General features: G+C 42.9%; 3 protein-coding genes across 4 annotated transcripts; 2 read left to right on the top strand and 1 right to left on the bottom strand.

The window, feature by feature from the left end:
• Positions 1–5939: 5939 nt before the first annotated feature.
• LOC124686366 lies at positions 5940–10146 on the bottom strand. The gene is made up of 6 exons (XM_047220326.1): positions 9812–10146; positions 9653–9703; positions 9458–9509; positions 9293–9351; positions 8504–8549; positions 5940–6284 (listed from the first exon to the last, which is right to left on the bottom strand). Exons 1-6 carry the CDS (start codon positions 9992–9994, stop codon positions 6145–6147), a joined length of 531 nt encoding a protein of 176 aa, XP_047076282.1. The 5' UTR covers positions 9995–10146; the 3' UTR covers positions 5940–6144.
• Positions 10147–11289: 1143 nt separating this feature from the next.
• On the top strand, positions 11290–16153 carry LOC124691704 (pre-rRNA-processing protein ESF1-like). The gene is made up of 7 exons (XM_047224978.1): positions 11290–11907; positions 12635–12751; positions 13409–13722; positions 14036–14198; positions 14416–14544; positions 14901–15604; positions 15713–16153. Exons 1-7 carry the CDS (start codon positions 11290–11292, stop codon positions 15945–15947), a joined length of 2280 nt encoding a protein of 759 aa, XP_047080934.1. The 3' UTR covers positions 15948–16153.
• Positions 16154–17203: 1050 nt separating this feature from the next.
• Positions 17204–21044, top strand: LOC124691705 (probable LRR receptor-like serine/threonine-protein kinase At3g47570). Of its 2 annotated transcripts, XM_047224980.1 has the most exons (3): positions 17204–17504; positions 17649–20129; positions 20236–21044. In XM_047224980.1, exons 1-3 carry the CDS (start codon positions 17204–17206, stop codon positions 20658–20660), a joined length of 3207 nt encoding a protein of 1068 aa, XP_047080936.1. In that variant the 3' UTR covers positions 20661–21044. The 2 variants fall into 2 exon arrangements, with proteins under 2 accessions (XP_047080936.1, XP_047080935.1); XM_047224979.1 differs by having other exon boundaries at positions 17204–20129.
• Positions 21045–21865: the final 821 nt, after the last annotated feature.

A 21865-nucleotide genomic window follows, 5' to 3' on the forward strand; every position in this document is an offset into this window, starting at 1 on the left:
ATCACCGCTGCCGGGATTTCGCGGTAACCCGGCATGTTGTGCCAAGCTCCCTCGCGCACGTAGTTGTTTATTTTCACACCATTGCGGCTTGGTCCTGAAAAAACTGCCGACCCAAGCGTTCCTACCGGGCATGCCCCGACAGTGTTTTAAGACCCCGTGCATGCCACAACGCATACCCTGACTGAGAATCCAATCACTTGTTTTTCATTTCCACCGGGCCTGGCTAAGGAACATGCAATCTACCAAATAAGTCCATGGTCTACTAGCGGATGGCATACAGAACATGACATTGTTGATTGCCGTAGGCAACAAACATGGTTATTATTATTTTCTTCATTTCACAGTGGTGGTGTTGAGGCAATTCACAATCAGAAGGGTGTAGGGAAGAAATACCCGGTCTTCAAAATTTACATTTTTAAAAGTTATCCAACCAAACATGCATTGGAGTCGTTTGCTAATCTTGGATTCCAAGTGCCAATACATTGTAGACTCAACCAACCAAATTACCATTGAAGCCCATTTCTGTATCTTATCTGATTTGGTATTTGAGCCCATTCAATTCCTCGAGCTGAATCTCTACATCCAAGTAGAGCCTTAATTCCTTCATGGCCTTGATAAAATGATTGGGAGAGCATGTAAATAGAATAGTAACATGTTTATTATAGCCTCTAGGGCGTATTTTCAATAGGTTTTGTGATATTAGCATCAAACTACATCCTTATAAGTTTGAACCAACTTATGTGTCATATCAGTATGTTTTTGACTTTTGTGTCCTTTACATCAAGTTTGTTCCTGTCCCATTCTGGATTGTCCCATTCTGGATCCCTTCCCCTATTCGGCTCTTGCTTAGGTTTATATGAAGAATGGTAATATAATAGATAATATAGCAAGAACACGTTTCACTACTTCCATGTAATACATGAGAGGATTTCAAGTTTTCCTCTAGGCTCTAGCATAGCTCAACAAGGTTTTATGTAGTCCTATTTTCTTATGTCAATAGTATGTTCTTTTTTTCTCCCTATGGACTTGGTATAGTTCACCTAATACTCTAGATAAATTTGTATTGTTTATGTCACCCGTTTCATCATCTTATTGGCAACACAAGGTTCAAGCACCAATGTTGACAACATGGTTCAGTAAACATGGCGGGAATGACAGGTTTTCGGTGGAAAAGGGACGAAAGAGATTGGTCGATATTGTGTTTTTTTTCATAACTAAATTTATGAAAGAATGATTTATTTTACCAATTAAATCTAAGAAAAAATACACACCGAAACATGATCCTTATCGGCTGCGGTGCGGAAAGGATAACCATGTATATTGATTGCTTCCAAACTATCGCCGGAACAGATAAGTATCACTTTTAATTGCTATAAATGTGTGTGCACTAGAGACAAGAAACGCGTTAATTGCCACCAAAGTATTATACGATTTAGATACTATCGGCTCCTATATAAAGATCGACACCGCACTCTCTCGACACTCAAGCCACAACTTAGAAACTCACACTCGAAGATGCCGAAGAGTCGAGCCACTAAACCTATTGATAGCGATGTTGAGCGCGCCGCAACCTTCAACATCTTGCACAGAAAGCTTTTCAAGAAGGCGGCCGAATTCTCTACTCTCACTGGAGCAAGAATCGCCATCGTGCTAGAATCAGAAAACGGGCAGATGTTCACATTTGGCTCCCCATCTGCTGAATCAGTCGTCGACGATTTCCTCTCAGGTAATCCATGTACGGATTTTGATGGTGAGCAGAATGCCGGCATCATGCAGCTGCAGAGCAAAGTAGTAGAGTTGGAGAGGGATCTCCCGGGGGTGAAAGAGATGGGAAAGGCATCAGAGAAGGTGGACAATGAGTTGGCACATGTCCAGGTGGCTCCACAGATGCCACCATCACACACTTCCCTGATGCGTTTAGGGTCCTCTACTCAAGGGGGAAGAGCCGGTGCTGACGGAGGATATGGACATGATGTTGGATCCCCTGGGTACTAACTTTGAATTGGAAGCCTGCCATCTAGTGTGTCTTTGTTGGTTGAATAATCTTAGTGAATCATGTATTTCTGCATTTGGTCTTCGATCATGAACCTTATCTCATGGGTGATGGGTTATCCTTGCCTCTGTGTCGATGTGTCCTCCTTATGGAATGAATAAATGAATAATTTTTTTGTCTGAATAAGGAAAGCAAAATTAGTTGGATACATATGAGCGGGTTCAACCACATGGCCAGCGCAGTTTTATCCTCCTTTATTGTAACATTTGAATGGTAAAAAATCGACCATGCAAAAAAATGAAGTAAATAACCAACTAGTTTTGACTTAATTCTGAAGAAACAACACTACCAAAATATTATGTTGTTTAACCCCTGCAATTTAGAGCCTGCTAATTGAACTCGAACGCAATCATCAGTACTTGGAACCGTGCTATCTAGTGTTGCCAAGATGAAAGAAGATGGATAAATAGTACAGATTTACCCTGAATTGGAAGAGATTGTACACGTCAGGGAAGAAGAGAGCATCATAAGTCTCGCTGACAGGACCTCTTATGTTTTTCCCTTGTATGGCAGAGGGGTTTCGGGCACAGGTAGACAGTTAAGTTACCAGGATCAACAGGAACAAGGGCATCCCGGCTCCGACTGGTCTCTATACAAGGTGGAACTGCAGCCTAAGAAGCTGCGGCGTCACATCCATAGCTTGGCTTCAGATATACTTTTGGTTTACTAAGTTCTCTTTTTGGTAATGCAGCCACGCTTCTTTGCATCCATCAGGTCCTCAAGAGAACTGGCAGAGCCAGGAAAGAAACACCAGAAGTATCAGGTGACAACAAATATGTCTATAGAATAGCAATCAGATGGTACTCAAATATTGCAGTTGCTGCTCTGTGAGAGAACCATACACTATAACAAACCAGGTTATCTTTATTCAACCACCTCAAATCACTAAGCTATTACACAACCATGGATTTTGAGTCGCGACTCAAAAGTGAGTCGCCTGAGGCTGCGACTCATGTATAGTCGACGATAAACGATGTATAGTCGCCATAAGTCGCTGTATAGTCGTGAGTCGCCGTGATTTTCGGAAAACAACTCGGCGACTATACAACGACTATTCAGCGACTATACAGCGACTCAAAAACCATGTACACAACATACAGAACAAAGTGTGAATGAACATAAGAATGGCAGTATGGCACACACTCGGAACACAGTTTCAAGTGGTTGTTCTACAGTTATGTAACTGGTGTTAAAAGTGAATCATAGAATCTAGTTACAGCTTTTGCACAAGTTGCACAAGAACACCATTCTGCAATTACATATTTACATTACAAGGTTTTGTACAGGGGTGAGCCAAAGTAACCCGAATCTTGTTACGGCCACATATTTACACTACAAGATTGGTAGAGCATTTATGATTCTATTGGGATATTTGAGATTCTAGAGCAACAGATAAGCTAAAGAATATTGAACTCAGAATGAAGGTATTTCCGGAATAGACTAATATGTTTCCCGGTTAGCCAGATTTTAGCGGCTTTGACATCTTACAGGAGCTCGCAAACTAGGGGTCAGTACTAGATTAGCACTGGCAGCTACAACCTGGGAGAAGTAAACAAAACCAACATTATTTCCAGAACTGAATAGATCATTTAAGCTACAAATAAAAAGAATACCCTCGATCATTCCTCGAGGCTCGAGCAAGGATGACAGAACTGGTTGTTCAGTCACAAACGAAATCTTTTTTCTTACCAGCACCATGCATAACCAGTTTAGATCCATTAGCTGATAGCCAGTCATGAGTATATCAGGGTCACATTTTAAGCAGATAATCATACATCCAAGTGCAACATTCCATCTTTTGGATAGGCAAGCCATTCTGACAGAAATATCATGACAAAATTGGCATCCCAAACAAAAATGATGCAGGCATATAGATAGCATGCACATTTACTGTATAGTGTCAGGAACTCCAATATTTTTTCTTAAAAAAACACTTCATGCGTTCAATCAACGGTGCTCGTGACAACAACCGGACAGAACAAATCGAAACCAAAAAAAAAAAAAAATCTATGGAGGAGCTATCAAGTTGAATATTACAGTACTAACGTTTCAATAAAAAGAAAACAAGTGCCCATTTGGATATAACAGAATAACCCAGAGGTATCATGTAGTTCAGCAACAATATATATAGTCTAGTAAAAGAAAAAGATGCCGAAATGAGAGCGAAAACCAGAAAGAAGTATAGACAGTAGTATCTCATCCTGCTGGCTGGGTATTGAAGCCTCCCCTGATCCCCAGCCCGATAGTAAGAGTAATTCCTGGAGTTCCTGCAGAAGGAGAAAATGTAGAGATAAGAATTAACCTACAATAAATAAAAACAGAAAATAAATTTTTTTAACTACGTGAAAATAAGAATTATGTGAAGCACGGTCCCGCACCTGATCCAGTGATGGCAAGCAGCAGTGCCGCATTGATTGGCTTAACGCCTGCTTGTCTTTCCGTTTCCTCATTTTCCAGAGAAGAGATGCTTCGGTTTCAAGGTGGGGATGACACGGTCCGCCTTGTCAAACTTCATGCACTAGCCAACCCAACCAAAAGTCCGAACTGATGGAAAGGGCTAGTACAATCCACTTATACGCTTCACAACACGGCTCTCCATGGCGTTCTTCACCAAGTCTCTTGATTTCTTGATGGCCTTCTTCTTTTGAGCAGAGTAACCTGGTATGACCTCCTTGACCGGTCGTGATTGGAACCTTGACCTAAACCTTGTTCACAGTTTCTTTTGAGCAGAGTGCTGGCCATCTACCTCCATACCACCACCTCTCACGCTTAAAGCCTCTTCACTGGCTGCGAAGTCGGTTCACAGCCACAGGATCAACGCCCAGGGATGAAAGTTGCCTGCCCATTCTCTTGGTTGTGCATTTCCTATCTTTGTGATGCTTCCTTGGAATGATAGGATGGCTCTCTGCAGTTCTCTTCATCCTATGCTTTTGCTTGAGCATTGCCTTCTTCCTACTCTTGCCCACTATTTCAAGCTGCTCTTCAGTTAATTCATCATGGCCACCGATCATGAAAGCATCTTTGGCAGCTTCCTCTTCAAGACGGAGCCCCTCCTCCCTTTCCAGTTCTCACAACTTTTCAAGATATCTGGTTCCAGGAAATCAGCAACATTTTGTTCATGCAATATCTCAGGGAGAATGCCTTCCTTCCATTCATAATTGGCCAATATATAATGCTTCTTGAGACTGGCAGAATAGACACCAGCACCTCGATTTTCATTCTCAGGGTCCCTCTCAAAGTTTCTTCTTTTCCTTTGCAACAGCAACTGCTTGAGCCTCCAGGACAGCCTGAGGGATGAAAGTAGGCCTCCCTGTGATCTTCTTTGATTTCATCTTGATCTCCAGTTCTCCACCCTCTGCTCCACAAGCCTCTCACATGCAGCATTTTTAACAGCCATCACACCCCCATCTGTTAAAACGCTCATTGCCAACAGAACACCCTCGGCTTCTATGTCCGTTCAAAAAACAAAGCTCAGCTTCTATGTAAGCGTTGCTGCTGTTCAGGTACGCCACGGACTCACCGACTTGCCCGACAATTTTCTTCTCTTCCAACAAATTGATGTCGGCAGGTTTGTAACAACAATCTGCAAGTTCCAAACTCCCTATAATACCAAAAAAGAAACGTGGGGAAAAATACCATGGTGCCTTTATATATTATTAGGCCCCGGTTACAGTGTTCGACTCAAACACCTAACCCTCCACTAATTACAAGTCCAATGTTAACCTGTTCGACACATATTACAACGTGTTGCTTAAAATTTACTAAGTGGTTTCATGGTGGATCCATACTCAGCCCTTTCACCATGCATATCATACATGTGTGGTACAAAATTATTAAGGATCACAATTTCAGATGGAATTTTATCCAAACAGGAGAAAGAGCCAAGGAAAAGAATATATATGTTCTTAAACGTGACATGAATAACAATTAACAAAATTCTATTATATAACAATTAATTATACGCATGGTATAACAGGTTTGAGAGCCTGGAACTCAGCAAAACTATCAGCCTATTGCAACATGCAGAAGCAGGGAGTCCATATGTACCATGTACATGGCATCTGCACCAACTCAAACTGATTGAGAGCAGCTCATGAAGATTTCTCATTAGTGCCCGATAGATGGAACTTCTCGATCTGGCGCGTGATCTGTGAAATTGCATAGTGTGAGGCACTTGATGCAGCATAATACGATGTCACAGTGAGTTGAGCAAAAGTCGGGAGGGCATATGCTGCAAAAAAGAAGTAGTAGATCATCAGAAATTAGCAAATAAAGATAATCCAAGTCCACAAAGCCAATCACTTGCATGAGATGGTGCCAATTTTCAGCACACCTCAAATGTTACATACGGAAATTATTTTACTGTGGCACGGCATAATGTCTGAAAAACTAAGTTCCACAATTAACCTACTTTGCAACCTAGCTAACATTTTCAGCACACCTCAAATCTTGAAGACTGGACAAGTAATTTAGTATAAAAAAAGACAAACATCTAATTCCAACAATTCGTAGTGGCTAAGGGTATGTTTGGTTTGAGCCCAAGCAAGCCCCACCAAAATTTTGGCATGACCAAAGCTAGGGCATGACCAAAATTTTGGCAAGTCGTTTGTGTTTGGATTGTAGCCATTTTATATTAGCCAAAATTTTGTCAAAGTAGATATATGTTTGGTTTGTGACCAACTATAACTATATTATCATACTGACATTATTTAAAACACTGAATAGAACAAAATGATACTAATACATACTCCTAGAAAAAAATACTGCTGTGGCTTCCTAGAAAAATACAGATGTACCGATCAAGGAAAATAAGATAGCTAAAAAAAATATCGCCTGATTGTTACCAGCCGGAAGCATCTAATCAAGCGGCACTGGCTAATCAGCTGAGGACCCGATTGATTACAAAAGAAACGCATGCACCACATGGGACCCACCCAGAAAGAGAAGGGAAGTTAGGATGCCAATATTTTGGCGCAGGTTTTGAGCGCCCACAGTTTGCCCGCGCGCTGGCGCGAATTACACGGGCGGGCGCAGGCGCGCATGGGCGAGCCAACTTTTCGGCACCGATCCAAACAGCCACCAAATCTCATGGGCTGACCAATTTTTTGGTATGGTTGGTTTTGGTTGTGATCCAAACAGACCCTAAGAATAGAAACATCTTTGGAGAAGCTTGGAATAAGACAAGATTTATAATAAACTCTAAGAGAAAGTTGTGAAAGAGCTGGCTCATCGACATGATTTCTTAGTACTGTAATCGTAAAAAAAACTCACAGAAAAAAAGTGCAGTACAGCATGATACAAAATCACGCGAGAAAGAATTAAAAGAAAAATAGTTAGTATGTGGCTCATAGAAAAAAGGAACAATTGGTAACTAATATATATGAATATAATACTACATTGAATTTTCTCCTTTTTTTCCCGCAAGCAGGAGAACATATGAAAGTGAAGCTTTACAGGTCAAGATAACTTTACGGAAATTCAATTCAGCTCTTGGGTGCATATGCTCCCTCCATCCAAAAACCATATCTCTAAGTGTCAAAAATTTCTAAAAAAAATTTCGCACGTACATCTCGACAAACTATGTGCATTCGTAAATTTTCGCGGAAAACCGATTTTTTGTGTGGTTGACATAGAAAAGACAAAACATATCTCTCAGAAAAAATCTTACTTTTAGCACCGAATTTTGTCTTTTTTACACAGTCCAAACAACAAGTCGATTTTTCATGGAAAGACATTGTGCGCACGTAGCATGTGAACATGTACACGTGAATTTTTCGTTTGGAATTTTTTAAATTTCAAAATGTATCAAAGATGAATTTTAAAATAAAGGGAGCATATGCACCCAAGAGCCAAAATATCACCCCCATAACTTTAGTACTACGATGTGTAGATTTTCAGTTTTTTTGTACACATAAAACATCTAAAATGAATGTGAGTGTAGGTACACCCAGGAGCATATGCACCCAAGAGCCAAAATATCACCCCCATAACTTTAGTACTACAATGTGTAGATTTTTCAGTTTTTTTTTTGTACACAGAAAACATCTAAAATGAATGGGAGTGTAGGTACACCCACTCCTAAACTCTAATCCGCCAAAGTGCGGATGACCCCGCTTTTTTGCTTGACATCAGGTCTATTTAACTTAAGAAATTTTAAGCTGGTAAAACTGGGGAGAACAGGATACAGGTCATCTATAACTCTGCTCATTGCTAACTGTACATAATTAGGATGGCAGTAGAATTGGTAAGGTGCATATTATGCTTCAAGAACACTAAAATGGACCATTGCCGATTTCCACTGTAGTACAGTCCCATCCTGATCAAATAATTCATTTCTGTTACACCTAAAATCTCTATTTCTGCACCCTCTTATATTCCTTTGCTGATAGTGGATACACGGATATATAGGTATCTTTTATAAGAAACCTTAGAAGTATTGCAAAGACCTACCACCAAATAAAGAACTTGCACCAGAGAGTAGGATCAAAGGAGGGACCTGCACACACAGAAAAACAATCTCCAATTTAATTGAACACAAGTAACAACAATTTAAACTTAACAGTTGCAGAAACTGCCAACAGTGCCAAACATTAAGCAGATCGATAAAAGTCTATTTTGAACTACTTGAAAACACATGACAGAAAACGTCCAACGCAAGTACTAGACATCGCATATCACTATCCCAATAGTCTAAAAAATGGGAGCAAACCTGAACTTATGTTAAGTGCAGAAATCACATGTTTATGCGCCTAAACTCAACCTATTCCTTCGAAGGCCTTTTGAGATGGCTTTTCTTTGCTTTTTTGGCAAATAACATTTTTCTAGGATGCTATTACACTCAGAATATACTCTGCTCTTAATCTTAAGTGTTACACACAGCTATGTTCAATACTTAATCATGCTTGAAGGAACTGGTTTAGCCATTTTTTTCCTTCAGTTTTCCTGATTTGTAGAAGCTTCCCCACTACTACTATTTATCATTATTGCAGCAGATTCCAAACAGAACTTAATTGAATAGAGTTTGTTGTGTATTTTTATTTCTAAGAGAACTGGGGTCAATTTGCATCAAACTTTCACTCATTCACCTGATAAACTAGCGACATGTAACCTTATCACTATATACATCTTCCAGCTTTAAAATTACAAAACTGTAAACCTAACAATCAATATGAGTAAATTGAATAGCAAGAATACTTGCATACGGTACTAGGATTACATGAAGCAAAAAACAAGACTTACCCCAACAAGTAAATGCAGCCACTTTGGCCCCTTCACATGCTTCTGGACAAACGGGATCCCTGTCCCAAAGCCACAAGGCTCAGTTTCTTATTATCCAGACCGCCTCGCTAACAACAAAACATAGGTAGAAAACCTATAATTGACAAAACTCAGAACACAACGAACCTGTATTAAACCCGTGGACGGCACTGAGCATCGCGCCGGCACCCGCACCAGTCTACAGCAATAGGACAGGCAGCAAAAAAAAATAAAAAATAAGCACACAAATTATCGACAAAATATTTCCCATCATACTGAAGGCAGCACAGATCTCGGGAAGGCAGCCGGAAAACTAAGCAGCATGGGGGAAAATAGCGTTACCACAGAGGTGGCATCGTGCAGGACAGAGGTGACAGCCCAGTCGCCCTCTCCCTGCATAGCCGAACAAGAAAAGAGCACAAACACCCGGTCAGAGCAAACATCGTGATAGACGAAGGATGAAGAACTGGGAGAGGCTGAAGGGGATTGAAGAGTACGTACAGAGTTGGTGGTAGGGTTGAGAAGGGAGAGACACCGAGGGCAGCGGGCAGAGCCAAGGCCAGGGTTGATCGTGGGGTCACGGTGGAGGTGGGCGCCGCTTCGGAGCTTCTCTTCATACACCTCCCGTGTCCCCATGATCTCCGGCGGCTGCGTTGGGGGAAGACGTGGACTGTGACAAAACATCAGGAAGTGTGTATCTCCAATTACGTTGTGTTTATCTGTTTAAAGTCTTACCTCCCAGCTTGGATAGATCATGCGTCCATTCAAAACATCTATGTGTCTAGTCTGTGCACTTAAACATAAGTTCAGGTTCGTTCCCATCTGCTATACTATTGGGATGGTGATCATGCGTCCATCAGGAAGGGTGTATCATGGAGATGTTTTTTCTGTGTGTTCAGGTCCCTCTTTTGATCTTATCCAGTGGTCTAGTGCAGTACAAATCAACTTATATGCTTAATAATATTAAGCAGTACTAATGGACATGGCGTGTCATCAATGTACAAATGAAGTTGTTCAATCTATTAGAAAACAATTTCTGAATTAATAGGATGCAGAGCACCTCATCTCCTCTTCCTGGCACAACGCTGACATAATAAACAGACAAGGCGACCTCTTCATTTTCTAAACCTTTCAAATAATGGCCATATAGTGATTGAGACACGGGGTGGGTGCAAAATTGCTGATCAAATATTCTAGAATACGGCTAATCAAATATTCCTTTAAATATTTCTGAATCATTGTATAACTATGAGATTTCTATCATGTTCGGTGCACTACACTTGAGTGTGACGATTAACAATACTATACACATGGCAAAGTAATTTGCAACAAAGGGTGTCTAGAAAAGCAAACACGGTAATCCTTCTCTGTCAGTAAAAATCTCAGCCGTGTAGAGAAATACTAATGGGTGATGAGCATCAACTGAAAAAGATGCCGACAAACATGGCACCTGGAGGTGACTTTCAGTTAAAGATTCAACAGTGTACATGGGTGCGGGCGTACGTTGCTGGGCAGCGGAAGAAAGGAAGGATGTTTGCTCTCACCCGCGGCTGCCGAAGCGCGAAATCTAGACGCAGGGGATCTTTTCTTGCCGCCGCTGCAGGTTCTTCGCTGATGCAGCCAATAATGTGGTTCATCAGGATATCAAGATCAATCGAGCAGGAACGCGGAGTTGAAGAACGGAAGAGGCCACCGTACCTGCATACCCTAGCTCGTAGAGGATCCGGGGAGAGGAAGGAGGAATTCCTCCGGTGGCTTTGCGTTGGCGACGGACGACTGATGGGCCCTATTGCCTGCCGTATTGGGCCTCTTGTGGTAGCTGGGCCTTGCCCGCCCAGGTACGGTCTGGTTATAGCTGGGCTTTATGTTGCTTAAAAAACAAAAGAGAGCAGCCGTCTCTCTCCCCATTCCCGCCGCCGCAGCCTCGCTAGGGTTTCCCCGCCGCCGCCGCCGCTGCACCCCTAGCAGCAGCAGCCGCCATGGCGCCGCCGGGCAGCCCCGTCGACCCCAAGTCGTCAAAGAAGGGCAAGCAACCAAACTCCAAGGACGAGAGGAAGCGCAGGAAGGATAAGCACGTTCCTCCTACCGCCGCCGCCGACGAAGCGGCTCCCCGCAACGAGGCCAAGCGCAAGCACAAGGGCGGGCAGGAGCACGGCAAGAAGCCCAAGAAGGAGAAGAAGGCCGAGGCCGAGGGCGATGGCGAGGCGAAGCGCGGGCACGACAGGATGAAGCGGGCGATGGAGGACGAGCGGTTCGCGGGGGCGCGCACCGACCCGAGGTTCCGGCCGATGCGGCGGAAGGAGGCCAAGGTGGCCCTCGACTCGAGGTTCGACGGCATGCTCACGGACCCGATGTTCGCCTCGTCCGAGGCGCCCGTGGACAAGCGGGGCAGGCGCCGGAAGAAGAGCGCCAGGGAGAACCCCATGCTGCACTACTATCTCAACCAAGACGAGGGGGGTGAGAAGGAGAAGGAGAAAGAGAAGCTGGTTCGTGAAGAGGAGGAGGAGGATGAGCCGGATGAAGCAGACGAGCAAGATGATGAAGAGAGTTCTAGTAGCGATGATGATGAGGAGGAGGATGCGGAGGACGATGACCAGGTGAATGCCTCCCTTTCAATTCCGTGTTACTGTGTGGAATTTCAATTGATTACATTTCCCTGACATAAAGACTGCAGCCTTATCCATTTTCCTCAACCATAATTGATAATGCATATGCTAGTGATCAGTCTATTTTCTCTGTTTGTGAATAGGGGGTATTTTCCCCTCCAAGCCTCAGTTTTCCTAATAAGAAGCTTTTCAGTTCTTGGCAGAGAATAAAAGCACTTCTGTATGTTAATAGCTTAATATACATGGTCTGGTTTTTCTTTGTAAGTATTGACTATGTGCTGTTTAATCTCATCTTTCATGTGGATAGAACAGATGCCGCTTTTCCCCATTTATTTGTGCAGGTTAAGTTATGGCGAGTTCTCAGCTTCTGGTGTATGTTTGTGCTTGCTGTAGTGTTGGTGTTATTTTTCCTTGTAGAGCTAGAGCATGAACCTTACTGAGTGATGCCTGTTAAGGATAGAGATATGCATGTTTCTGTAGCCATGCAATTCTATATGTGAACTATAAGAACGACTTTTAACTAGTACTCGTGATCTTATATTCTGAATCTTCGGCAACTTGCCGCTTAGTTAGTTTTATTGCTTATATGTTGGATCTCCACATGGTTGCTAAATTATCTTCATGATACACTTTGCTAGTTGTATTTTCCATGTCTTCAAGAGGGACATTTTTCTTGCTTTATTTCCAATTCCTTGACTTTTTTCTTTATATTTTGCAGTACTCTGTCGGCAGTGACATTGCTCATTACTTGATGGCTAGGCATGATGATACGCCTATGACTGATAAGGAAACTCACAGGCTTGCTGTTGTTAATATGGACTGGGATCATATCAAGGTGTGTACCAATTCATTACTTTCTATTATCTTGAGAAGCATTCCTTTTTCTTGCTGAACAGTTTCAGCCATGTTCAAAAGGCAATTTTATTATTTCAGTTGCTTGAGAATCTCTTGAAAGAATGTGTTTGAAAGAAAAAAAACTATGTTGTCTCAATATTCATGCGATCCATGGATTCATGTTGTTTAGCTTAAAGATGATTTCATTAATGTTCCTTTTATTTTGTCGACAACAGGTGGAATATCTAGCAGTTAAGTTCTCATGTTGTAGTTGAGAGATAAATGCACAAATATAGATATCGAGGATTAATTTTAAGAATAAAATCTGAAGTGGTGTCAAATTTCTGGATTCTTTTGTCCAGATATCCCCACATAATGATGACATGTATGTATATATAGTTAAATTGGGAACATATCTATCTATATTCAAAACACCGCAACTAAGCTGTAAGCTGTAACAGTAGTGGAACAGAACTGCTGCAGGGCATCTGGCATCTGCAAACTGTGATTTTATAGCAACCCATCAAAATGTTTGTGATACTTAATAGTCCAAGTTCAACTTAATGATACCCCTGTTTTTGCCAAAACTGAAGATCCAAACAACCCCTTGGCATGTTTCTGCTCAATGATATTTTCATTTCTTTGTCTCCCTTAACAGGCGGTGGACTTGTATATGGTGATGACATCCTGCGTCCCGAAAGGTGGGCGAGTTCTGTCAGTCTCGATATATCCATCAGAATTTGGACTGGAGTGCATGAATATTGAGACAACTCAAGGCCCGTCTGCTCTTATTGGTGCCGATGAGGATGAGGATGATGATAAGGATGACGATGATGGTGATGATGGTGGGGAAGATGATAACGATGGCGATGAAGACTATGACAGTGATGATGTTGATGGCGAAGAAGATAGTGAACATGACTCTGAGACCGAGAACAGCAGGCTGCGTTCTTATGAGCTAAACAAACTGAGGTTAGCAACAAGGCATAAAGATGTTTTTGTTGATTGTCATCTCGTTTATTTATCTGTTTTTCTGGGACTTACTGAATAGACTTTGCATGAATTTTTTAACCATAGTCCATAATCTTCACGTTGTTAACTTAAATATTAATATGTTCAAATCCTATATGTAACTACGGTAGCTTCAGCTTCAGATGTTTGTGATTGCTTGCATATGTCCAAATAGCCTTGCCTATCCATCTTTCATGTGAACCATATGAAAATGTTACTGCTTGCCAAGGGTTTCCCATTAAGCTCTCTGCTGATTATGTTGATCTTGCTGCAGGTACTACTATGCAGTTGTGGTGTGTGATTCCAGTGCAACTGCAAATCACCTATACACCACTCTTGATGGTACTGAGTTCTTGAAAACGGCAAATGTGTTTGATTTACAGTTCATTCCTGATTCTAGGGAGTTCAAGCATGCTGCTCGCGATGTAGCCACAGAGGTACCTCACTTGAATAGATTGTATATGCATCCATATTTGTTTGGTGGAAATATTGAACTGTTGGCACTTGCCAGCATCAAAGTTTTTTCGGCAGCAGATGATTATATTCTGTTTCTTTCCATACTGCTTTTGAAAGTTATGCTATGTAGGCACAAGTTGCCTTTCACTTGTGTTAAAAGAGGTCTGTTCAGTTCGGTACTTTTTTGACTTCATGCAGGCACCTCCTAGTTACAAGGAGCCTGATTTTGAAACTCGTGCTTTGCAACATAGCAAAGTTAATCCCACCTGGGATGATGATGAACCAGATCGTAAGAAGATCTTGAGGCGGAAGTTCAAAGAGGATCAGGTCAGCTTATTTTGTTATCTTATTTTGTTTGCTGATGTGGAATTGAAAATCAGTTTCTCATGGACTTTGTAAATGTCAAGGGAGGAAACCCCAGTGTCAACTGTCAAGATAGGCTCAGCACTAGTAAATAATAAAGGAGGAAATACAGTATCATCATAGACTCTTGTATTTTTTAGATCTTCTTTGAACAGCTGTGAATTGTACCATTGTTTTTTTCTTACAAAATCACATAACTTGATAATGATGCCATGCGTTTTTTGTACCACTGTCTCGTGATATTTTTCAATCTGTTGGTTATCGTTTCTTGTCCTTCTCTGTTTGTCCATATTTGATGTCTTCTATTTTTCCTGTTGCAGTTAGATGACCTTGAAATATTTTTGGCAAGTGATGACAGTTCAGATGATGATGTAGACGATTCCGGTGATGAGTCTAGACCAAATGGTGTAGCAAAAAGAAAGTTAACAAATAAGGAAAGGTTGGCTCTTTTACTGGAAGGAGATAAATCTGACGAGGAAGAGAATGATGACCAGGACATGGAGATAACATTCAACACGGAGCTTGAGGACCTCAGCAAACGTATTCTTGAGAGAAAGAGCACCGAGACGAAGAAGACTGTCTGGGAGATGCACCAAGAAAAAATGAAGGAGAAGCGGAAAGCTAGGAAGAGGTCGTCAAAGGATGATGATGGATCTAGCGACGAAGATAGCGCTGATGAAAAGGATGATTTCTTTGAGGACGATAAGTCTGATGAAGAAGTTAAGCCAGTCAAGAAACAGAAGGTGAAGGCCAAAGGGAAAGGAAAGGACAAGCTTCCAGAGGATGAACATTTCGAGCCAGAAGCAACCAAAGAAGAGTTGGAGCTCTTGGTTGCTGCTGACCAGGATGCAGCCAATGGTGCAAAGGGTTATAACATAAAACGCAAGAGCAAGAAGGGCAAAAAGGGCAAGGATTCGGTCGAGGACAAACTTCCTGAAATCGATCTTAGCGAAGACCCGAGGTTCGCGCCCATGTTCACGTCTCATCTGTATGCATTGGATCCTACCGATCCCCAGTACAAGAGGTACCACCAGCTTCCATGCTCATCATTTACATATCGTTCTTCTGTATAAATCTGCTTGCCCTCTGTAGTGTCCATTTATTTATGCTGACTGTGAATGGTTTTCTGCAGGAGTGCCACCTTCGTGCGAAAACAAGGTGGGAAGAAGGGTGCGCGTGCACGCACATTGGATAGTGAACCACCTGTGGAGGAATCACCTCTTGGAAATCCAGATGATGCATCTTCTAAGAACACGAATCAGAAACGCGGTGGGTCATCCACGGAGAAACTGCAGATGCTGTCTGCTGTCAATTCTCTCAAAAGGAATCTTTCTGCGTTTAAAAAAGCAAGGAAGAGTGACCCATAGAGAAGAATGTCGTTCGTTTTGCTCCTTATACATGTTCTTTGGTGAAAATGCATCAGAAGTCAGCCGATGGATTTGCTTTTGAATAGCTTGAAGGTTTTGTGTTTATGTGCGAGTATGCCTGGCTGTTGGGTTCTTGCTGATAGGCAAAATTTTGTGTTATGACAGTACAATGATCTGGGTAGATAATTATCTTTGACGTTTTCTCATACAACAGGTAGGTTACCCCGGCGTTACTACAAGGGTTTTGATTTCTTGCAAAATGCTTTTTTTTTGCTGAACCTGTTGATTTAGTTGTTGTCAAATTAGTATGAAGCAGCTCATTGAACTGGTTGTGGATGCTAGGTAACACTGAGCAACACAATGAAACCATGAAGATAGCCAAAAGTTGAGTTTTCATAAGATAATTTCATAGATCATTTGCTAATATTATTGTAGATTCAAACTTGATGGGAAAAAAGCATGTCAAATCACAAGACCTGGTAAAAGCAGTTCAGATGTTTCTCCTACCGAATGCAGGAAAATGTCGCCGAACCCATCTCTCCTTCTCTTGGGCCAAACAGATACCCCTCGTCTCCTCTCAAACGAGCAGGGAGGGGAGAGGCACGCTGAGCGCCTGAGCATCGCATCCGCGTCGGAGCCCGTCGTCTCATCGGCGGTCTCGATGACCTTGGTCGTGACTTACTCGGTCGTGGCATCCGCGTCGGAGCCCGTCGTCTCATCGGCGGTCTCGATGACCTTGGTCGTGACTTACTCGGTCGTGGCAGACGTAGCCCTCAGCGGCGCGGACGGATCTGGCCGGTGACGGCGTCTAGCGCGTGCGCCTAGGCGTTCGCGAGGAGGCGGCGCCTGACGCGGGTTGATGCAGCGGTCAGGCTTGAACTCCACTAGCACGTTGATGGATGCTGCCCATCGCTTCCATCTAGCGGTCATCTTCCTTACACTTCAGTCTTCAGTTACTTCAAGAAAATAAAAGATTTACTTCCATTTTTACCCGCGAGCTTGCTGTTCGTGATAGCAATTACCGCAAATTCACAAGTCAAAGTTTTCGTCTCCTCCCACTTCGGACGAACGATGGCACTGTCAAACGCCGGACCAGACACTCTCAGTCAATCCTTGGTATCCAGAAAATAAGTGATTTTCCAAGTGTGTGAGGTGCAATGGCAGTGAGCACCTAGTGTTGTCCCCAGCTCCTAGCGCTTGCAGAGTACAAATAGACCGGCTGTGCTTGTTCTGGACCAACACACACACACACACAGATGCCAGTGTCGAGTGACATGGCCCCTTCATACATTCCGGTCATACTAATGGCCACCAGCTTGCTGCTGATCCCGTTGATGGCTGTTTCATCTCCTCCAAGCAACGACACCGACCTCGCTGCGCTGCTGGCTTTCCGATCCCAGCTATCCGATCCTTTGTCCATCCTGAGGAATAACTGGACAAGTGATGTGTCATTTTGCCGCTGGATCGGCGTGACATGCGGACGCCGTCACCACCGCCGCGTCACTGCTTTGGAGCTGCCAAACATTTCCCTCCAAGGAGAGCTCAGCCCTCACCTCGGTAACCTTTCTTTCCTCCATGCCCTCAACCTCACCAACACAGCCCTTGCCGGCTCCATCCCAGCTGATCTTGGAAGATTAGCTCGTCTTAGATATCTTGATCTTGGCCACAATAATCTAACAAACACAATCCCTTCTACTGTAGGAAACCTCACAATGCTCCAATCTTTGGTCCTTAATTATAACCAGCTCTCTGGGAAGATCCCCAATGAGGTGCGGAACATGCGTAGCCTTAGGTACCTCTCTCTGGAAAGAAACTCCATAAGCGGCCTGATACCCAATTTTTCATTCGACAGCATGCCTTCACTAAGCCAAATATATATTCACAACAACAGTCTGTCTGGGTCAGTACCATCTGGTATTGGCTCCTTGCCCATGCTCCAGGTTCTACACTTGATATATAACCAGCTTTCCGGTCAGGTACCTGCTACCATCTTCAACAAGTCTAGGATTCTTGACATGCGTTTCGCGAACAACGACGGTCTAACAGGTCATATACCTACTAATACGAGCTTTAGTCTCCCGATGTTGCAAATACTAGATATATATAACAACAAATTCGAGGGTCAAATTCCATTGGGTCTTGCAGCGTGCCAGCGTCTTCGGGTACTTAGCATCGCGAATAATCTATTTGTGGATGTGGTCCCGACATGGCTGGCTAAACTACCACAACTCACATGGATTTCTATAGGTGACAATGACCTCGTTGGCCCGATCCCGGCTGTGCTCAGCAATCTTACCATGCTCAGTACGCTTGATATTTCATTTTCCAACCTAAGCGGAGAGATTCCGGTGGAATTGGGAAAAATGATGCAACTCACATATCTGCACCTTGCGGAAAATCAACTAACAGGTCCCTTTCCTGGTTTTCTTGGAAATTTATCAAAAATGTATTTCTTAAGTTTAAGTTCGAATCAGCTGACTGGACCAGTACCATCGACACTTGGAAACAACAGACTTCTTATGATTCTTGATATTGGAGATAATCATCTCCATGGAGATCTTAGTTTCTTGGCCAGCCTTTGTAATTGTCGGCAACTCCAAGCCATTGCCATATCAAATAATTCTTTCTATGGGCATGTCCCCAGCTATTTTGGCAACCTCTCGACTAGCCTGTTAGACTTTTTAGCATATAGCAACCATTTGGTTGGTGGGCTTCCAGAAACACTATCAAATCTTAGTGGTCTTGTTCAGCTAAGCTTTGCCAACAACCATCTAGCCAAACAAATACCAGAATTCATCAATAAGTTGGAGAATCTCCAGGCACTTGATCTCTCTGGAAATAGTATCGTTGGCCCAATCCCTGAACAATTTGGTATGCTAAATAGTATTGTGAAGTTATATCTCCGGGATAATAGATTATCTGGCTCCATACCAGATAGCATGAGCAACCTCAGCATGTTAGAGTATATTTCATTATCTTATAACCATCTATCTTCGACCATACCACCAAGCTTGTTTAATCGTAGTAAACTCATAGAATTACATCTGTCCCATAACTCCCTTACCGGTACATTACCTTCTGATCTTGGTCATATGCAAAGTATGGACTACATAGATCTTTCTAGCAACCTCCTGTCTGGTAGCCTCCCAAATTCATTTGGACAGGTTGCGATACCATTAACTTACCTAAATCTTTCGCACAACTCATTCAAGAATTTAGTCCCAGATTCTTTTGGCCGCTTAACCAGCTTGGAAGCATTGGACCTATCGTCGAACAATCTATCTGGAGTAATACCAAACTACCTCGCCAACTTCACCTACCTTTCTTATCTGAACCTATCGTATAATAGGTTAGAAGGGCAAATACCAAATGGAGGTGTTTTCTTGAACATCACCTTGCAATCTTTGGTTGGAAATGTTGGACTATGTGGTGCTCCGCGTCTAGGACTGTCACTGTGTATAGACAAATCTCAACCGACTTCTGGTCGGCACATCCTCAAATTTATACTCTCAGCTGCCATCACTGGAGTTGGTGCATTAGTAGCTTGCTTGTACATATTGATCAAAAATAAAAATAAGCAGCATGCATATGTGGCTTCTACTGGCATGACTGATCTGATCGGCCAGAGGTTAGTATCATACCACGAAGTTGCTCGTGCCACTGAAAATTTCAGCGAGGATAACCTACTTGGAGCTGGAAGTTTTGGAAAAGTTTTTAAGGGACGGCTAGACGATGGTTTGGTGGTGGCGATAAAGGTGCTCAATATGCAAGTCGAGCAGGCCGTGAGGAGCTTCGACGCTGAATGTCAAGTGTTGCGGATGGCTCGGCATCGCAACCTGATACAGATATTAAATACCTGTTCCAATCTGGACTTTAGGGCATTGCTGCTTCCGTACATGCCCAATGGAAGCTTGGAGGCATACTTGCACACTGAAAACACGGAACCACTAGGATTCATCGAGAGACTGGACATTATGCTCGGCGTGTCAGAGGCAATGGATTATCTGCACCATCATCATTGTCAAGTTGTCCTACATTGCGATCTGAAGCCTAGCAATGTGCTGTTCGATGAGAACATGACGGCGCATGTTGCTGACTTTGGCATTGCAAAGTTACTTCTAGGTGATGAAAACTCCATGGTTTCAGCAAGTATGCCCGGGACAGTAGGTTACATGGCCCCAGGTTTGTTTTTGCCATGATCACACTTGAGCATTTTATTTGTGAAACCATCAAATATTTGAGTATTGTTCGATTAGTTAACTCTCTTGACATTTTTTTTCTTGATCAGAGCTTGCACTCATGGGAAGGGCGTCGCGAAACAGCGACGTGTTCAGCTTTGGGATCATGCTGCTTGAAGTCTTTACAGGGAAGAGGCCCACAGATCCTATGTTTGTCGGGGATTCCAGCCTTAGGAAGTGCGTTTTACAAGCATTTCCAGCAAAGCTCCTTGATGTTTTAGATGAGAAGCTACATCAGGGTGAACAAATGAGCCAAGTCTTTCATCACCAAACAATTACTACTTCGCCGTCATCATCCTCCATTGCCCACAATGGCAACTTTCTGGTGTCGACATTTGAGATGGGTTTGGAGTGTTCCAGCGGTTCTCCAGACCAGAGGCCGAGCATGGGCGACGTGGTGAGGAGGCTGAAGAACATCAAGAAGGATTACTCTGCTTTCATGGTTGCAACTCTAAGCGTGCAGCAAAAACATTGATATGGAGCTCTAAAAAAAAAAGAAAAAAAAATGGTTGTCTGTAGTGCCATGTATTGCTGCTTCTTCCACTTCGACTCCTGTTGCATGAATCCTGCTGATCACGGAGGACTGAATATGTTGTTCCTTCAATTCTTCTAGTTTGGAGTTTATGGTGATTCCTAAACTTGTGTTGTGGCTTGTAATATGAACTGTTAGTAGGTTAGAGGGAAGTAGCGTTAGCAGGTGTTCCAGATCGAGCACTCTACAGTGGGTTGGTGTTATGTCCCCGGCGTGCTATCTCCTTTTGCTTTGTAAGAGCTCATTATTTCTGGCAAGCAATTAATTGGAAAGGTGTTAGCCCGCTTGGCAAAAAAATGTATGTAGTGCGCAATAGAATAAAATGTATTTGGGTCCTAAATATATTCTACATGTATCAACTGGATCCTATAAGTTGTAAAATGTATATCTGGATCTTAGAAAATAATAAGTGGTTCATTGCAGATCCTACCCTAGTCTAATCAGACCTTGTGGTCTGTTAACTGATGGTCCACTGTGCTTACGAAAGTACTCGTGGTGTACAGGAAAATCCGATAGAAGGGGCTGGGAGCATGGTACCAGTTCTGGCTGTTGTATATTACTGTAGACAATACACACTTTTGCGTGGCAGCATCATGTAGATTAGACAAACGTTTACAATGCCCACCTAATCTAATACGAAAGTTGGATTTTTAAAATCTATGCAATTTTCAACTTTTCGAAATTCTGAACTTTAACATTTTGAAGTTTAAAATATTTACTGAGATATGAATGAAAAGTTTGAAATATTAAAGAAGTTCAAAATTTCGAAATTGAAGTTTTCGAAAGTTAAAATTCTTAACGGTTTACGGCGGCGCTTATGGCGCCACTACCTTCTTGAAGGCGTCGTTGAGGCTGTTGCATGCTCCTCCACTTGAGAAGAGCTCCGGGGGAAACCTCAGATCCCGCCGGGGATCGGACGAGGGTGGCGTCTCGCGTCACTCACCTCTTGAGGCCTCGTTCTTGGAGTTGGCGCTGACCGGAGGGCTTGCGGAAGACGGAGGTGGTCGGGTGTTCCGGGTTGGAGGCTTGCGAGGCAACGACAATGGTGATGACCAAGGGTTGGTAGCGTCAGGACTGTGTTAGTCGGCTCCGTTCCGGCGTGTTCGAATGTCTTCATGTTGGTCTCATCTCGCTGTGAAGTCGAAGCC

Source organism: Lolium rigidum, chromosome 2, assembly GCF_022539505.1.
Source record: "Lolium rigidum isolate FL_2022 chromosome 2, APGP_CSIRO_Lrig_0.1, whole genome shotgun sequence".
Classification (NCBI taxonomy): Eukaryota; Viridiplantae; Streptophyta; class Magnoliopsida; order Poales; family Poaceae; genus Lolium; species Lolium rigidum.